The 15,730-nt window shown below is 43.0% G+C and overlaps 1 protein-coding gene across 6 annotated transcripts in view; it reads right to left on the bottom strand.

The window, feature by feature from the left end:
* nrg1 (neuregulin 1) overlaps positions 1-15,730 on the bottom strand; it is a 48,216-nt gene that overhangs the window by 13,144 nt on the left and 19,342 nt on the right. For 4 of the 6 annotated variants that reach the window (XR_015861678.1, XM_088391880.1, XM_088391879.1 and 1 more), the window contains exons 3-7: positions 15,480-15,618; positions 14,408-14,475; positions 10,241-10,343; positions 7,727-7,853; positions 7,510-7,628 (exon numbers count right to left, since the gene is read on the bottom strand). Coding sequence is in view for 5 of the 6 variants with exons in the window: in XM_088391880.1 (XP_088248006.1) it covers positions 7,510-7,628; positions 7,727-7,853; positions 10,241-10,343; positions 14,408-14,475; positions 15,480-15,618 (556 nt within the window). In the remaining variant the exon portion in view is untranslated. Of the gene's footprint in view, positions 1-7,509; positions 7,629-7,726; positions 7,854-10,240; positions 10,344-13,590; positions 13,650-14,407; positions 14,476-15,479; positions 15,619-15,730 lie in introns of all 6 variants that reach the window. The other 2 variants (XM_088391877.1, XM_088391878.1) reach the window with 2 other exon arrangements.

Below are 15,730 nucleotides of genomic sequence, written 5' to 3'. Positions count from 1 at the left end.
ATATATATATATATATATATATATATATATATGTAAACTACTACTCCTCACCCCCCGTGGGTGGTCTCTTTTTCCCTTCAAGCTCGGGCCTGGGAGCTTGAGGGTTCTACGCAGTATCTTTGCTGTTCCTAGTACTGCACTTTTCTGGACTGAAATGTCAGATGTTTTTTCTGGGATCTGTTTCAGCCACTCCTCCAGTTTGGGGGTTACTGCCCCTAGTGCTCCAATGACCACAGGTACCACTGAAGTCTTCACTCTCCAGGCCTTCTCCAGCTCTTCTCTGAGCCCTTGATATTTCTCAAGTTTCTCATGTTCCTTTTTCCTAATGTTACCATCATTTGGGAAGGCTATGTCAACCACAACTGCTTTCCTCTGCTCTTTGTCCACCACCACAATGTCCGGTTGGTTCGCCATTACCATTCTGTCTGTCTGGATCTGGAAGTCCCATAGGATCTTGGCTTGGTCATTCTCTACCACCTTTGGAGGTGTTTCCCACTTGGATCTTGGGACTTCCAGTCCATACTCTGCACAGATGTTCCTGTACACTATTCCAGCTACTTGGTTATGGCGCTCCATGTATGCTTTACCTGCCAGCATCTTACACCCTGCAGTTATGTGCTGGATTGTCTCAGGACCTTCTTTGCACAATCCACACCTGGGGTCTTGTCTGGTGTGGTAGATTTGGGCCTCTATTGCTCTGGTGCTCAAGGCCTGTTCTTGTGCAGCTAGGATCAGTGCCTCTGTGCTGTCCTTCAGACCAGCTCTTTCTAGCCATTGGTAGGATTTCTGGATATCAGCCACTTCAGCTATGTTTCGGTGGTACATCCCATGTAGGGGCTTGTCCTCCCATGATAGTCCCTCCAGCACCTCATCTTCCTTTGATGCCCATTGTCTGAGACATTCACTGAGCACGTGATCCGTTGGGGCCTTATCCCTGATGTACTTATGAATCTTGGATGTTTCATCTTGGATAGTGGCTCTCACGCTCGCTAGTCCTCGGCCTCCTTCTTTACGGCTAGTGTACAGTCTCAGGGTGCTGGACTTGGGATGGAACCCTCCATGCATGGTTAGGAGCTTCCGTGTCTTGATATCTGTGGTCTGTATATCCTCCTTTGGCCACCGTATGATTCCTGCAGGGTATCTGATTACTGGTAGGGCGTAGCTGTTAATGGCTAGGGACTTGTTCTTGCCGTTGAGCTGACTTCTTAGGACTTGCCTTACTCGATGGAGGTATTTGGCTGTGGCTGCTTTCCTTGTTTCCTCGTCAAGGTTGCCATTTGCCTGTGGAATTCCAAGGTATTTGTAGCTGTCCTCAATGTCTGCTATTGTTCCTTCTGGGAGTGAGACCCCCTCTGTGTGGATTACCTTTCCTCTTTTAGTCACCATGCGGCCACATTTCTCAAGTCCAAATGACATTCCGATGTCAGAGCTGTAGATCTTGGTAGTGTGGATCAGGGAGTCAATGTCCCGCTCGTTCTTAGCGTACAGCTTTATGTCATCCATGTAGAGGAGGTGGCTGATGGTGGCCCCATTCCTGAGTTGGTATCCATAGACCGTCTTGTTGATTATTTGGCTGAGGAGGTTCAGTCCTATACAGAACAGCGTTGGGGACAGAGCGTCTCCTTGGTATATACCACATTTGATGGTCACGTGTGCAAGTGGCTTGCCATTGGCTTCAAGTGTGGTTTTCCACTGTTTCATCGAGTTGGCAATGAGGGTTCTCAGAGTCCCATTGATGTTGTACAGCCTCAAGCATTCAGTGATCCAAGTATGTGGCATTGAGTCATATGCTTTCTTGTAATCAATCCAGGCAGTGCTCAGGTTGGTACGTCTGGTTCTGCAGTCTTGGGTGACTGTTCTATCCCCCAGGAGCTGATGTTTTGCTCCTCTGGTATTTTTACCAATCCCTTTCTGAGCAGTGCTCATGTATTGATCCATGTGCCCGCTGATCTTATCTGATATTATGCCCGACATCAGCTTCCATGTTGTGGAGAGGCAGGTGATATGCCGGTAGTTGGATGGGACTGTACTCTTTGAAGGGTCCTTCTGGATCAGGATCGTACGCCCTTGGGTTAGCCATTCAGGCTGAGTCCCATCCCTTAGCAGCTGGTTCATTTGTGCTGCCAGGCGCAGTTGTAAGTTTCTTGAGCCAGTAGCTGTGGATCATGTCAGGGCCTGGTGCTGTCCAGTTTTTCATTCCTGAGACTCTTCTCTGGATGTTTGCCACTGTGATGGTTACTGGGTTCTGTTCAGGGAGCTTGCTGTGGTCCTTTCTCAGAGCCACCAGCCACTGTGCATCCTTCTTATGTGACGCCTCCCTCTCCCATATATCCCTCCAATGATGCCTCCCGCTCCCATATATCCTTCCAATAAGTGAGCCAAATGACAGAGGCCCAGAAAGGTGCAATGAAAAGCATGTTCCCAAGAAATATATATATATATACGTATATATAATATATATATATATATATATATATATATATATATATACACATCCATCCATCCATTTATATATATATATATATATATATATATATATATATATATATATATATATATATATATATATATATATATATATATATATATATATATATATATATATCCATCCATCCATTTTCTGAACCGCTTAGTCCCCACGGGGGTCGCGGGCGTGCTGGAGCCTATCCCAGCCGTCATCGGGCAGTAGGCGGGGGACACCCTGAACTGGTTGCCAGCCAATCGCAGGGCACACAGAGACACACAACCAATCGCACTCACACTCACACCTAGGGACAATTTGGAGTCTTCAATCAGCATACCAAGCATGTTTTTGGAATATGGGAGGAAATCGGAGTGCCCGGAGAAAACCCACACGGGCCCGGGGAGAACATGCAAACTCCACACAGGGAGGGCCGGAGGTGGAATCGAACCCGCACCCTCCTAACTGTGAGGCGGACGTGCTACCCAGTGCGCCACCGAGCCGCCATATATATATATATATATATATATATATATATATATATATATATATATATATATATATATATATATATATATATATATATATATATATATATATATATTATTCTATATATGTATTATTCTATATATATCAAGATGGTGGCGCATGCACATGCAGCGACCTCTCTCTGTGTCCTGACCGAGCGGTGTTTTGTTCATTTAAGAAGTGTTTGTCCAGCAGTTTTACGTGTTTGTCTCATCTTACTATGTCGTCCTACAAGTACAGCAGGCTTTGGCAAAAGAGAGTTTTGCAGCGTTCTGAACTTCGAAACAGAGACATTAAAGGAACTCGGACTACTCTGGCCTGAAACAACACCGGACTCGCCTTTTACTCCTCCCCCGGATAGGAGGCGTCGGAAGCGGTGTGCGAGGAGGCAGAATAGGGGCAAGCACGGAGGCGTCCGGGCCAGGCTAGCGGCCAACACAACTCGCCCGGCCATACCTTCCATTCTTCTGGCGAATGTTCGATCACTGGACAACAAAATGGATTACATACGACTGCTGAGATGTACGAACCGGACAGTGAGTAACTGCTGTGTGCTCGTGTTCACTGAGACTTGGTTAAATGTCAACATTCTGGACTCTGTTGTACACCTGCAGCTAGCATGCTAACGAGCAGGCCGGGCCATTGTAAAGGGTGGAAAATCACGAGGAGGAGGAATCTGTGTTTACATCCGTGACGAATGGTGCCGGGACACTGTGGTTGTATGCAAACATTGCTCACCACTGGCGGAGTTTGTGCCGTCCTGTTTACCTGCCAAGGGAAATTACTGCGATTCTGCTCGTCGCGGTATACATCCCGCCTTCCAACGTTGAAAGCGACAGGATCACGGCTCTTAGTGAACTGTACCAGGCTGTCAGTGAACAACAGACTGCGCCGTCTGTTGTTCACCGACGGTTTCACCATCTTCGCTGGGGATTTTAATCGTGCAGACCTGAAGACTCTTTTTCCAAAGCTACACCAGCATATTGATTTTCCAACACGAGGAGACAGCTTCCTGGACCTGGTCTACACTACGCATAAAGGAACTTTCAAAGCCACCCCCCTCCCCCACATTGCACTTCCTAACCATATCGCTGTTATGCTAATACATACAGACAAAAAGTAAACGCATACAGGCCGGTTCGCAAGCAGGTAAAAGTGTGGCCTGAGGGAGCCTCTGATACTCTTTGAGACTGCTTTGACACAACAGACTGGGAAATGTTTAAGCAGGCAGCCACTTACAACAATCAGACAGACATAGAGGAGTATACAGACTCTTTAACCTCTTACATCACAAAGTGCATTGATGATGTGACCCACACAAAATACATCATCACTCAGGCTAACTGGAAGCCATGGCTGACAGGGGATGTCCTCAGGCTGCTGAGGGCCAGAGATGAAGCCTACAGAGCTGGGGATGAAGCTGGCATGAGAACAGCAAGGGTGCACCTGTCCCGTGGCATCAAGGAAGCGAAAAAGGCATTCACTTGAAAGGTTACCGCCCACTTCAAAGACAGCAGGAATGCACGAAGCTTATGGCAGGGCATTCAGACCATTACGGACTACAAGACCGCACCGCAGAGCTGTGAGAGCAACATCCCTCTGCTCAACGATCTGAACCGCTTCTTTGCCCGCTTTGACGCTCAGAACAGCACTTGTCCGCTGACGACCCCTCCCCCTCCACACGAGCAGCCTCTGTGCCTCTCTGCCGAGAGCGTGAGGAGGACACTTGCTGCTATCAACACCTATAAGGCAGCAGGCCCAGACAACATCCCAGGTCGAGCGCTGAAGGACTGCGCTGAGGAGCTTAAGGGTGTCTTCACAGACATCTTTAACACTTCCCTGCAGCAAGCCATTTTCCCATCATGTTTCAAGGCTGCCACCATCATACCTGTGCCGAAGAAAACTGCCCCACCCTTCTTCAATGACTACCGGCCCGTGGCACTGACACCTATCATCATGAAGTGCTTTGAGCGGCTTGTCATGACACACATTAGATCCATTCTCCCCCCCACCCTTGACCCCTTCCAGTTTGCATGCCGAGCCAAACGGTCCTCTGAAGATGCAATCTGCTCTGCCCTCCACTCAGCCCTCACCCACCAGGAAAAAAGAGACTCGTACGTGAGATTGCTGTTTGTGGACTTCATTTCTGCTTTCAACACCATTGTACCACAACGACTCATCTGCAAACTCGACAAACTGGGACTCAGTACCTACCTCTGCAACTGGCTACTGGACTTCCTCTGTCAGAGGCCTCAAGTAGTACGTGTTGGCGACAATATCTCAAGCAGCATCACGCTGAGCACTTTAAGCAATTTAAGATGACTGCAGGAGTATTATGTCGAAAATAATTGATCATTTAAACAGTGGCGTGATTGGGACATGAGACAAAGAGAAAAGAATGAACATACAAACAAATAATTTTTGGCCCCCCAAGGCTGCATGCTCAGTCCGCTGCTCTTCACCCTGCTGACGCATGACTGCACTGCAACCTAAAGCAACAACCGCATAGTGAAATTTGCTGACAACACGACTCTGGTGGGTCTCATCACCAAGGGCGACGAGACTCAATACAGGTTGGGGGTCGACCTTCTGACCACATGGTGCAGGGACAACAACCTCCTGCTGAACGTCAGCAAGACCAAGGAGATTGTTGTTGACTTCCGGAAGAGTCACACCCAACACCTGCCGCTGGCCATCGACGGTGCTGTGGTGGAGAGAGTGAGCAGCACCAGATTCCTGGGGGTACACATCAGTGAAGACCTCTCCTGAACCACCAACACTACATCACTGGTGAAGAAAGCTCAGCGCCGCTTGTACTTCCTGTGGAAACTCAGGCGAGCAATTGCTCCACCAGCCATCATGACCACATTCTACCGAGGCACCATTGAGAGCGTCCTCTCCAGCTGTATCACTGTGTGGGGTGGAAGCTGCCCTGTAGCGCATAGTGAACATAGCTGGAAGGATTATTGGTGCTTCACTCTCCTCCCTCAAGGACATTTACACCTCCCATCTCACCCGCAAGGCGACCACGATTGTGAGTGATGTGAGTCACCCCGCTCACACTTTGTTTGGTCTACTGCCCTCTGGGAAGCGGTACAGAAGCCTGCGCTCCCGCACCACCAGACTCACCAACAGCTTCATACTCCAGGCTGTTAGGATCCTGCACTCTTTCCCCCTCTACCCTCGGCTACATGACGTCCTGGCCTTTTGGGCCACGATGCCTGCCTTGCACTACTCCACTTGCACTCCTCCTCCTGTATTTTTGCGCTATCATACTGACTGTCTGCTGTATGCACAATTGCACCATTTCCACCACATTGCTCTTATTTATTCATTGCTCTTATTTATTCATTGTATGTGCCTTCTTATTTTTACTTTTTGTATTGTTTACTTGAATGTGTAATATGTCTTGTCACCGTGGGATAGTAGGAAACGCAATTTCGATCTCTTTGTATTTCTTGACGTGAAGAAATTGACAATAAAGCAGACTTTGACTTTGAATTGTTTTCTCTTTTTCCATTACTGTACTGTTTCATTTTGTTACTGTTCCGACTTACACCGGAATTTGATTTACATTGCCATGTACGAACGGATCGACGCCGTAAACTGAGGACCCCCTGTCTATCTTTTTTGTTTTATTTTTATCATTTTTTTTACAACCATCTGCTTTGCATGCTAAAAGTCAGAATTAAAAGGTTAGTTGGAGCCACAATGAAAACAGCTACAATGCCTTTTCTTTTGCTCCATCCACAATAATTCATCAATGTGCAATACCAGTACTGAAAAAGCACCTTTCAAGCCAGTTACTCTTCCATCAGTCCAAGACCAAGCCAAAACCATGCTCCCCAGAAAATCTTGCAAGCTCACAAGAAAGTTTCTGTTGTATAAATTTGGCGTCATACTAATTCCAGACCTACAACAACAAGGGTCCTTGCCCAAGAGTCAAAAGTGACACAGTCTAGTGACAAAATCACTATGGGCACACTGCAACATCCAAAGTAATTTTTTATGGCAAAGGATTAAGATCACATCACTTGTACAAAGTACCATTGGCTGCATTTTCTTTAAAGAATGCCTGCATTAACTCAGTCTTATCCAGTTTCAAACCCTCAAAGACCTAAAAAGCCAACACATTTGATCTAACTCATCTTAACATCACTCCCTTGGCAGCATGCGTAAAATATGGCTCTGTGGTGTAATGTATGAAAAATGGATATATCAATATTACCTGGTAGATAAATTGTGTGATTAATTTATTTAGTCTTATCTGAGGGAAGGGAACATTCTCCATCAGCAACAAATGTGTTCTGACTTTCTTTCGTTCTTACTTACTTTCAGGAAAAATAAGAATGAGTATGAGCCAATAAATTTAGCTGTCAAGTTGGCTACCAAAGTGAAATGGAGCAAATATGAATCAGTTGTTACTTTTAGAAATGCAATACTGACGATTACTGTATAAAACATCTGAACCAACCATGGAATCCTCCACATGATACCAGTACAAACAAGTCTCTCTTTACCTTTGGCTGGAGGTGTTGGTGAGTGTGGTAGCTTGTTGAGTTGATAAAGCATATTTGCTTGTGGAGAATGTGGTCTCTGTCTCTTTCTCAGCTGCATGTTGGATTGCTGCTCCATTACACTACGATGAAAACATTTTGAAAAAGAAAGTAAGTGATTAGTATCAACCATTCATTACATTTGAAGGATTATATTACATGTCTGTGAGTTAAAGTATACGTTGGTCTGCTGCAAATCCTGTAGCGGCAAATTGGAAACCTGCCGTCGGCTGGCTGATTTTGCCAGCTTGTTCCTCTTAGTTCTCAGGTTCTGCCTGAGACGGTCATGGAGCTTCTTCCTCTGCTTCCTGTTTTAGAAGAAACATACAGTACTACATTATGATGCTACTCAGAGACGATGTGCTAAAACTATATAAGATAAAGTTAAAAAGTCCCAATGATTGTCGTCACACACACATCTGGGTGTGGTGAAATTTGTCCTCTGCATTTAACCCATCCCCGTGTGATTTTGATCCATCCCCTGGGGGAGAGGGGAGAAGTGAGCAGCAGCGGTGCCGTGCTCAGGAATCATTTGGTGATCTAGATCCCCAATTCCAACCCTTAATGCTGAGTGCCAAGCAGGGATGCAATGGGTCCCATTTTTATAGTCTTTGGTATGACCCGGCCGGGGTTTGAACCCACAACCTCCCAGTCTCTGGGCAGACACTCTACCACTAGACCACTGAGCTGAACTATTCATTTTCCCCCTACATTAAATAACGTTATTACGTTTTTACTAAGTACGTACAGCATGTGTTTGGAACAACACATCATACTGTAGTTATTGACACCCCCCCCCCCCCCCCCCCCAAAGTATATCAGGGTGACTAATTACAGAACAAACGCTATTCCGGTAATTGCTTTTGTCATACATTTAAGTTTTGTACCAGAAATGCTTGCATAGATTTTTAGACAATAACAGACACTAATATAATCAGCCACTTGCAGATCTCGGGATCATGCAGTGCATTCTAAGTAAGGTTCTTTTTGGGCAACCAAATGGTATTCAAAACAGGTGGAAAGGCAACATAGAGAGTTGGACTATTTCAATCAGCAAAAAAGTTGATGGTTTTTACTTCATCTATGTCATTTGATACTCAGTACACTGAGCGCCCTCTGATGGGAGGACCTGATAGTTAAGATTAAGTTTTTAAATGACATACCACTATAATATTCAAATATTGGAAGTGGTTCTCGATTGAAACAGTGACACAAACTAGAAAACTCTTTATGTTGGCAGGGTGATACCATGTTCTGGCTCTCACATTTCTGTCTGTTCCTTCGCTTTCAAGATATTGACAAAAAAGATGTGTTCAAGAAATGCACAATTTTAGTCTATCTTTTCTGTCCGTCTGGATCCTTCTGTTGGGAAATTGTGAAGAATGAACAGAGGGTTGCGATAATTTACGATAGTGATTTTTTCTTTTTTTTTTTCACACAAACGTTCAAGACTATAAATTCCATTACAGCATTTATTTATGGCACTTAGTGCACCTGTCATTTTAAGGCTTAAAGCCTTTTAGTTTTAAGGTATACCATTAGAGATACACCGACAGTATATACTATCATATAAAACCATCATTCGGTGGCCTTTTTTTCTTTCAATTCTTGATTCTCGCATGCGCAGATCTTCTTCTTTTCCTTTCGGCTTTTCTCCTCATGAAATCAGCAAATGGCTTATTCAGTGGTGGGTATTGTCAGTCTGTAAGTGAGTTTCTGTCAGAATATCAGGCCGGCTCTTATATAGGCCCAGTGACGACAGCCAATCAGCGTTTATAACGTAATTTTCATGTCACATAGCAGGAAACGCACAAAGAAATAAAGAAAAAATAAATAAACAAATTAAAAAAAAACAAATAAAGAAAAAAACTCAAATGAAAACAACATGCACAGACAGACAGACACACACACACACACACACACACACACACACACACACACACACACACACACACACACACACACACACACACACACACACCGATTCATGATCTGTGGAATATACTAAACAATATGGGACAATGTATTTGTGATCGGATTCCCCAAAAGGTTTATAACACTATTCCATTCTATTCTATTCTATTCATTTCATTTCATTTCTTCTTTTATTTGGCTGTGTGTAACACCTGCGCGAGCCGTCCATTCTCAACGCTGTTTGGCTGTCGCTGACGACTTAAATATCCATCCTAACTGGCCTTATAGTATATTGACGGAGGCTCACTGACAATGCTCACCTCTGCTATAATTAAATTATTGTAACCATTAGGTCTACCTACCTACCAAGCATGTTTTTGGAATGTGGGAGGAAACCGGAGTGCCCAGAGAAAACCCACACGGGCCCGGGGAGAACATGCAAACGCCACACAGGGAGGGCCGGAGGTGGAATCGAACCCGCACCCTCCTAACTGTGAGGCGGACGCGCTACCCAGTGCGCCACCGAGCCGCGAGGTGTGAGTGTGAGTGCGATTGGTTGTCTGTCTCTGTGTGCCCTGCGATTGGCTGGCAACCAGTTCAGGGTGTCCCCCGCCTACTGCCCGATGACGGCTGGGATAGGCTCCAGCACGCCCGCGACCCCCGTGGGGACTAAGCGGTTCAGAAAATGGATGGATGGATGGATAACCATTAGGTCATCAATGTATCATCATTGTACTTTTTAGTTCTACAAAATCATCCATAAAAATGTGGAATACTGTACTTTGTTTTGCAGTAGGCAACCACACACATGATTCCAACGACTAGGAGTGCAATGCAGATTCCTGTTATTGTTAAAATACGTTTCTGATACAGCTCCTCAGCTTCTGAAAAAGAGGACAGTACATTCTTTAAAACTCCGGTCACACACATGTACACACACATACCGTATTGGCCCAAATATAAGACGGTGTTTTTTGTATTGAAATAAGACTGAAAAAGTGGGGGTTGTCTTACATTTGGGGTATAGACATTAAACCCATTCTCAACGCTAGATGGCGCCAGATATCTTCAAAGCGAATGCTGAACTTAACTCCCCAGGCCAAAGCGAACCCCTGTCGCGAAGAAGAAAAATAAAAATAGCGGTAGTAGTTTGCATTATTTTATTGCAATGTTTTTCCTTATTCAGATTTGTTTCAAGACTATAGTTACAGTTAGACTTTACTTTGATGGTTAATGCAGTTATTGCAATTGTGTTGTTTTATCACAGTGATTGGTTTATTTACATTTCAAAAACCAGAAGCCATTCATTTACAAATGTGATTGCACTTAAGTTTACAAATTTAAATGTTCAGATATTAAGATGTGAGAGACAGTTTTATATGATTTGAATGAGGCAAAATAACATGCTTTTTCTCTCGAATATATTGTTATAATCATTTGTGTCAGATGTACTGTAATTATTTTCTGTATAAAAACTTAATTTGGTGTTCAAAAAGTCTTTTTTCAAACTTGAGTCTTGAAAAAGAGGGGGTCGTCTTATAATCAGGGTCGTCTTATATTCGGGCCAACACGGTACATATAAAGTCAATACGACATCGTCTACACACGCACACACACACACACACACACGTACACACACACACACGTACACACACGCAATCACTTGTGTACAAACATTAGTCGGACATAAAGATTTGTAGAAGAGAAGCAAAACAAGAACTGCAGCACGAGGGAATGGGGATATACAGTAAAGAAGATGGAAATGGTAATGAGGTTGAAAAATAAAGGAGCAAGACAGTTGTGTATCAAGATGGAATCACATTGAAGAAAACACGACAACACGATATGTTTAAAGAAATATTTGAAGGGATGTAAACATACGGTATCAGATATTTAAAACCCCATTACCCTTTCATGGAGAAATCAGACAATGTTTGCCTGACTTACATTTTCAAAATGAATGCATTTGGTGTTCAAACAATTGCTATTTTATATGTATGTTTTGTAAAGGAAATTGTTCAAATTAGTAATTGTTCTTTTGTTTTAATTGGTTTAGTGCAGTGGTTTTTAACCTGGGTTCGATCGACCCCTCGGGGTTCGGTGACTCGGTCTCAGGGGTTCGACAGAGCCTCCACTGAGGAGGTCCAAACAAACCAGATTTACTGTGTAAATCCTGATTTGCCAGTATGAAATTTGTTGTGAGTTTAGGCATTGTGTTGGTTTTGTTCTTTGAACAAGGTGATGTTCATGCACGGCTCATTTTGTGCACCAGTGAAAAACATCTATATCTTGAATTTAAAAAATAAAAAAATAAAAATCACTAACGAGGGGTTTGGTGAATGCCCATATGAAACTGGTGGAGTTCGGTACCTCCAACAAGGTTAAGCTCCATGACAGCTGAGCCAAGCCTTCATTCATCAGCTGATAAAGACACGTGACACCTACACCAGTGACACTCTGATGAAGGCGAAAGTACACGCTGAAACATGTCAGGTAAATAAAACAACCTAAATAATTTGTCTGTGATAAAAGAACCAATCAACTAATTTACAAGTGAAGATAAAATGAACTTAGTACAACTAAGGTTAAGAACCACTGGTTTAGTGTCTAAAGAATTGTATTTGTGCTACCAATTCTGGATGTACGACCCCTTCATTTGACAAGCTAAACTAACTGAGGGCTTACATTTTCAAACGAATTAAAGTCAGATGGTCCATACCCATAAATTCAAATCCAAGATGTTCATGTAGCAGCAGTGACAGGGAGAATGTAGATTATTTTTAGATGAAATTCATTTGCTGATTATGAAGTGTGATAAAATTAAAAATCAAAATAAAGATGGGTTATGTAATAAGCACCGACAATTATATATTTAAAAGTTAATAAAATGGATTATATGCAACTCCTGAGGGGTTCAACTCAGTGGTTGAATGACTTCAGATTTACTTGAGACATGGGCAATTGTAGACTGCCTTGCAACCACAATTGTGCGTCCATTGGTGATTCGTGCCCCCAACAAGGCCACCTACGATATTTCAAAGTTAGGTTTCAACTAAGGCTTACAGTGTCAAACTGGGGTTAGTGTTTCAATGTCGGGTTTCAAATTACAGTTAGACTTTCAAATAGTGTTAAGGTTTCAATTTAGAGCTTCTAAATAGGGTTAGGGTTTTGCAGTAGGGCAGGGGTGATAAACTTATTTTTGTCGGGGACCGCATTGTCCTCATAGTTTTCTTCGGAGGGCCATTATGACTGTCAACGCCTTATATTATATACAGTATAAGCTACATGACAAACTGATGAATAACTCACTTTGAAATCAGAGACTAGTAAAAACTGTTCAAATATTTGAAAAAGATGAATAGTGATAGAAATTCATCGCAATATCTGTAGTTTTTAAAAGTGAAGACACGTTAGAATTTTATTATTGACACATGGAGTTGATCCACAATTTGTCTTGGCAGGCCACATAAAATGATGTGATGGGCCGCCACTGGCCCCCAGGCCTTGAGTTTGACACCTATGCTAGTGTTAGTGTTTCAAATTAGGATTTCAAATTAGGTTCATGGCTTCAAAATAGTATTTTAAACCAGGGTTAGGGTTTCAAAGTAGGGTTAGGATTTCAAACTAGGATTATTGAATCAAATTAGGGTTTCAAACTAAGGTTGGGGTTTCAAAATAGAGTTTCACACTAGGGTTAGTGTTTCAAAGTAGGGTTTCAAATTAGGGTTTTGAGAATACTTGAATCAGAAGTACCACAGGGTAAAAGTGTTAACTAGCGGGGATTTTATTTGTGCACTGCATTTTTAGAACATTAGTATAGTTTAGCATAATGAATAAGTTTTTACATCTCTGTTGTTTCCTTTCTATTTTTTTAACAGAACGTGTGTGTGTGTGTGTGTGTGTGTGTGTGTGCGTGTGTGCGTGTGTGTGTGTACATGTAATTGTGTGTGTGTACTTAATCAAATTTGCATGTAGCTTTAACATAGTGAAGCAAAACCATAAACATGCAAAAATCATACCAGCCTATCTGCAGGTTTATAGTGAAGCATAACATGGAAGGAGTCACAAAACACATACAGCTAATTAAACATGCAACATTAAAAAAGGAGAGACAAGTGGAATTAGACATACTGTAAAAGCTGGCCATTACATATTTTTGGCAGCGATCACCAGTAAATTCATTTGGACACCTGATTAGGAAAAAAGAGAAACATAGAAGAGGAGACAGGCAGTTAGTTAATAAAAGTGAAGAATAACCCACAATGGTCATCACTGGTGTTGACAGGAAGGGCAAGCTAGACAAATGTCTAGTTGGAATTCGTAAATTTGATTTCAATTAAAAATCTTTTGGATTTTTTTTTTTCTTTTGTACTTCAAGCGGATGACTGAAATGTGCATGTAAATAGGTAGCCACTTGGACTGATCCATTCTGTGGTTTCCAAATACAGGTTTCTGTGAAGCCCAACCTAGGGAATGCATTGGCTCTGACACACAGGACTCATAAGACCAAAGGAGGAGCCTCAGCCCCCAGTGGTCACTTGAATCCCAGTGTTTGCAGACATTTGATCAGAAACTTTGTTAAAAATCACAATCTAGAATTGTACGTGCAAGTGTCAGCCTACACGCTGGTGTTGGAGGGGCGTACTGAATGTAAAATTAGTAGTGGGTTGGGTGTTTGAAAAAGAAGAAAAAAAAGACTGTTTTTCAGTGGCGGACACCAGAATGGGATGTGATGAAGCCGAAGGTCATGCAAGTTTCAGTTCATTGCTGCTCTCAAAGGAAGACGTCAGTCCTCGATCAAAACCAGATCACAGAATTAATTATGGCTTTCTTATGACCAAATTTAACCATCATTGTTCATAAAAGAAAGATGAACTTCTCAACTTTTCAAAACATGAGAGTGAAACACCAGTAATGACATGTGGGACTGAATACAGTGGTCACATACGTTTTGGGTTTGAGACTTTCTTAAGCACAGCTTGTTCACATCGGTGCCCAGTGAATCCGGTCAAGCACCTGGCCAATGGGTAGAAAGGACAAGAGAATAACAGTACGTAACACACAGGACAAACAAGATGGACAAAAAACAAAACAAACAAAAACACTGATGTGGGAGTAAAACCTTGGCGTATGGTGAATTAAAAAAAAAGTCACATTCTTACTTGATGACCCACATGTAGCAATGGGGATATGTTCAAGTAAGATCAGACAAATTACCTTACCTTATAATGTAAACTAGATGACTCCAGCACATTATTCACCAGCTGCGTTACTCACGACCTGGGTTACACACTAGCTGATTGTAAGCATCAAAACCCCTAAATCCCCTAAACATTGTCAGATAATGAGATAAAAATATTGAGATATTCAGAAGGAGGAGCACGTGACACCGATTAAGGACTTTGTCACTCCCACCCATTTGCACCTAAACACAACACAGATGATGGTAGTGGTAGCAGTTAAGATAGAAGAAGGTATCGACAACCATGCAGTTGTCCCATGTTTATATTGGTTCATTTAAAGAACACGACACTATGGTAGAAAAGCCAAAGTCCCAGAAATAATGTTCGAAAGGTGTATCAATGTAACGAAAGGATGGCTATTGTTTAAGATAGCTCTCTATGTACACGGTTGTTATCACGTGAACTCAACTCTTCACCGTGAACTTCCGTGATCTTGTGGTCTCGCCTGTGCAGATTTTGGGACACGCACTGCACATGCACCGCAGTCGATCTGCATTGCAGTCAAAATGTCTTCCGTACAGACACCGCAACGCATCACTGTGAATTAGCCGGACTCAATCACTGGTACAGCATTGAGTCTAGATTTCCAGGCTACTTGTGCTGTAGAGTTTCCTTGCTTGCCTTTAAGGGTCATTGTCAAGAAAGTGGAATGTGTTAGCATGAAATTGTTTCCAAAGTAGCTTGAGGGACAGAACGCAGTAAAACACAAAACACAAAGCCATCACACACTCACTTGAGGTTGACTCAAAGGCAGTGTCTTAAGTTCCATCTTCTTACCTGCACAAAAACTTTGTGCTGCCAGGCATGATTTCAAGGGTAAAGCACTCCCCTCCATTGACACAGTAGTTCTTCTGGCTATCACTACAGCGTGTCACATGACTGGAAGTCTTGGCTGTAGTGGTGGTGCTGGTGGAAGCTGCAGAAGACAGAATGAATCAGAAGTTGAACTGTAATTTATTCATGTCTTGTGAGAACTGACACTGGAATTTCAGTAAAAGACATGGGTGGACTTTGGTGGAGGCTCAATA

Source organism: Syngnathus floridae, chromosome 12 (genome assembly GCF_059516105.1).
Source record: "Syngnathus floridae isolate MCC-2025c chromosome 12, RoL_Sflo_1.0, whole genome shotgun sequence".
In the NCBI taxonomy this organism is placed as follows: domain Eukaryota; kingdom Metazoa; phylum Chordata; class Actinopteri; order Syngnathiformes; family Syngnathidae; genus Syngnathus; species Syngnathus floridae.
This window is presented reverse-complemented; position numbering and strand designations above follow the sequence as displayed.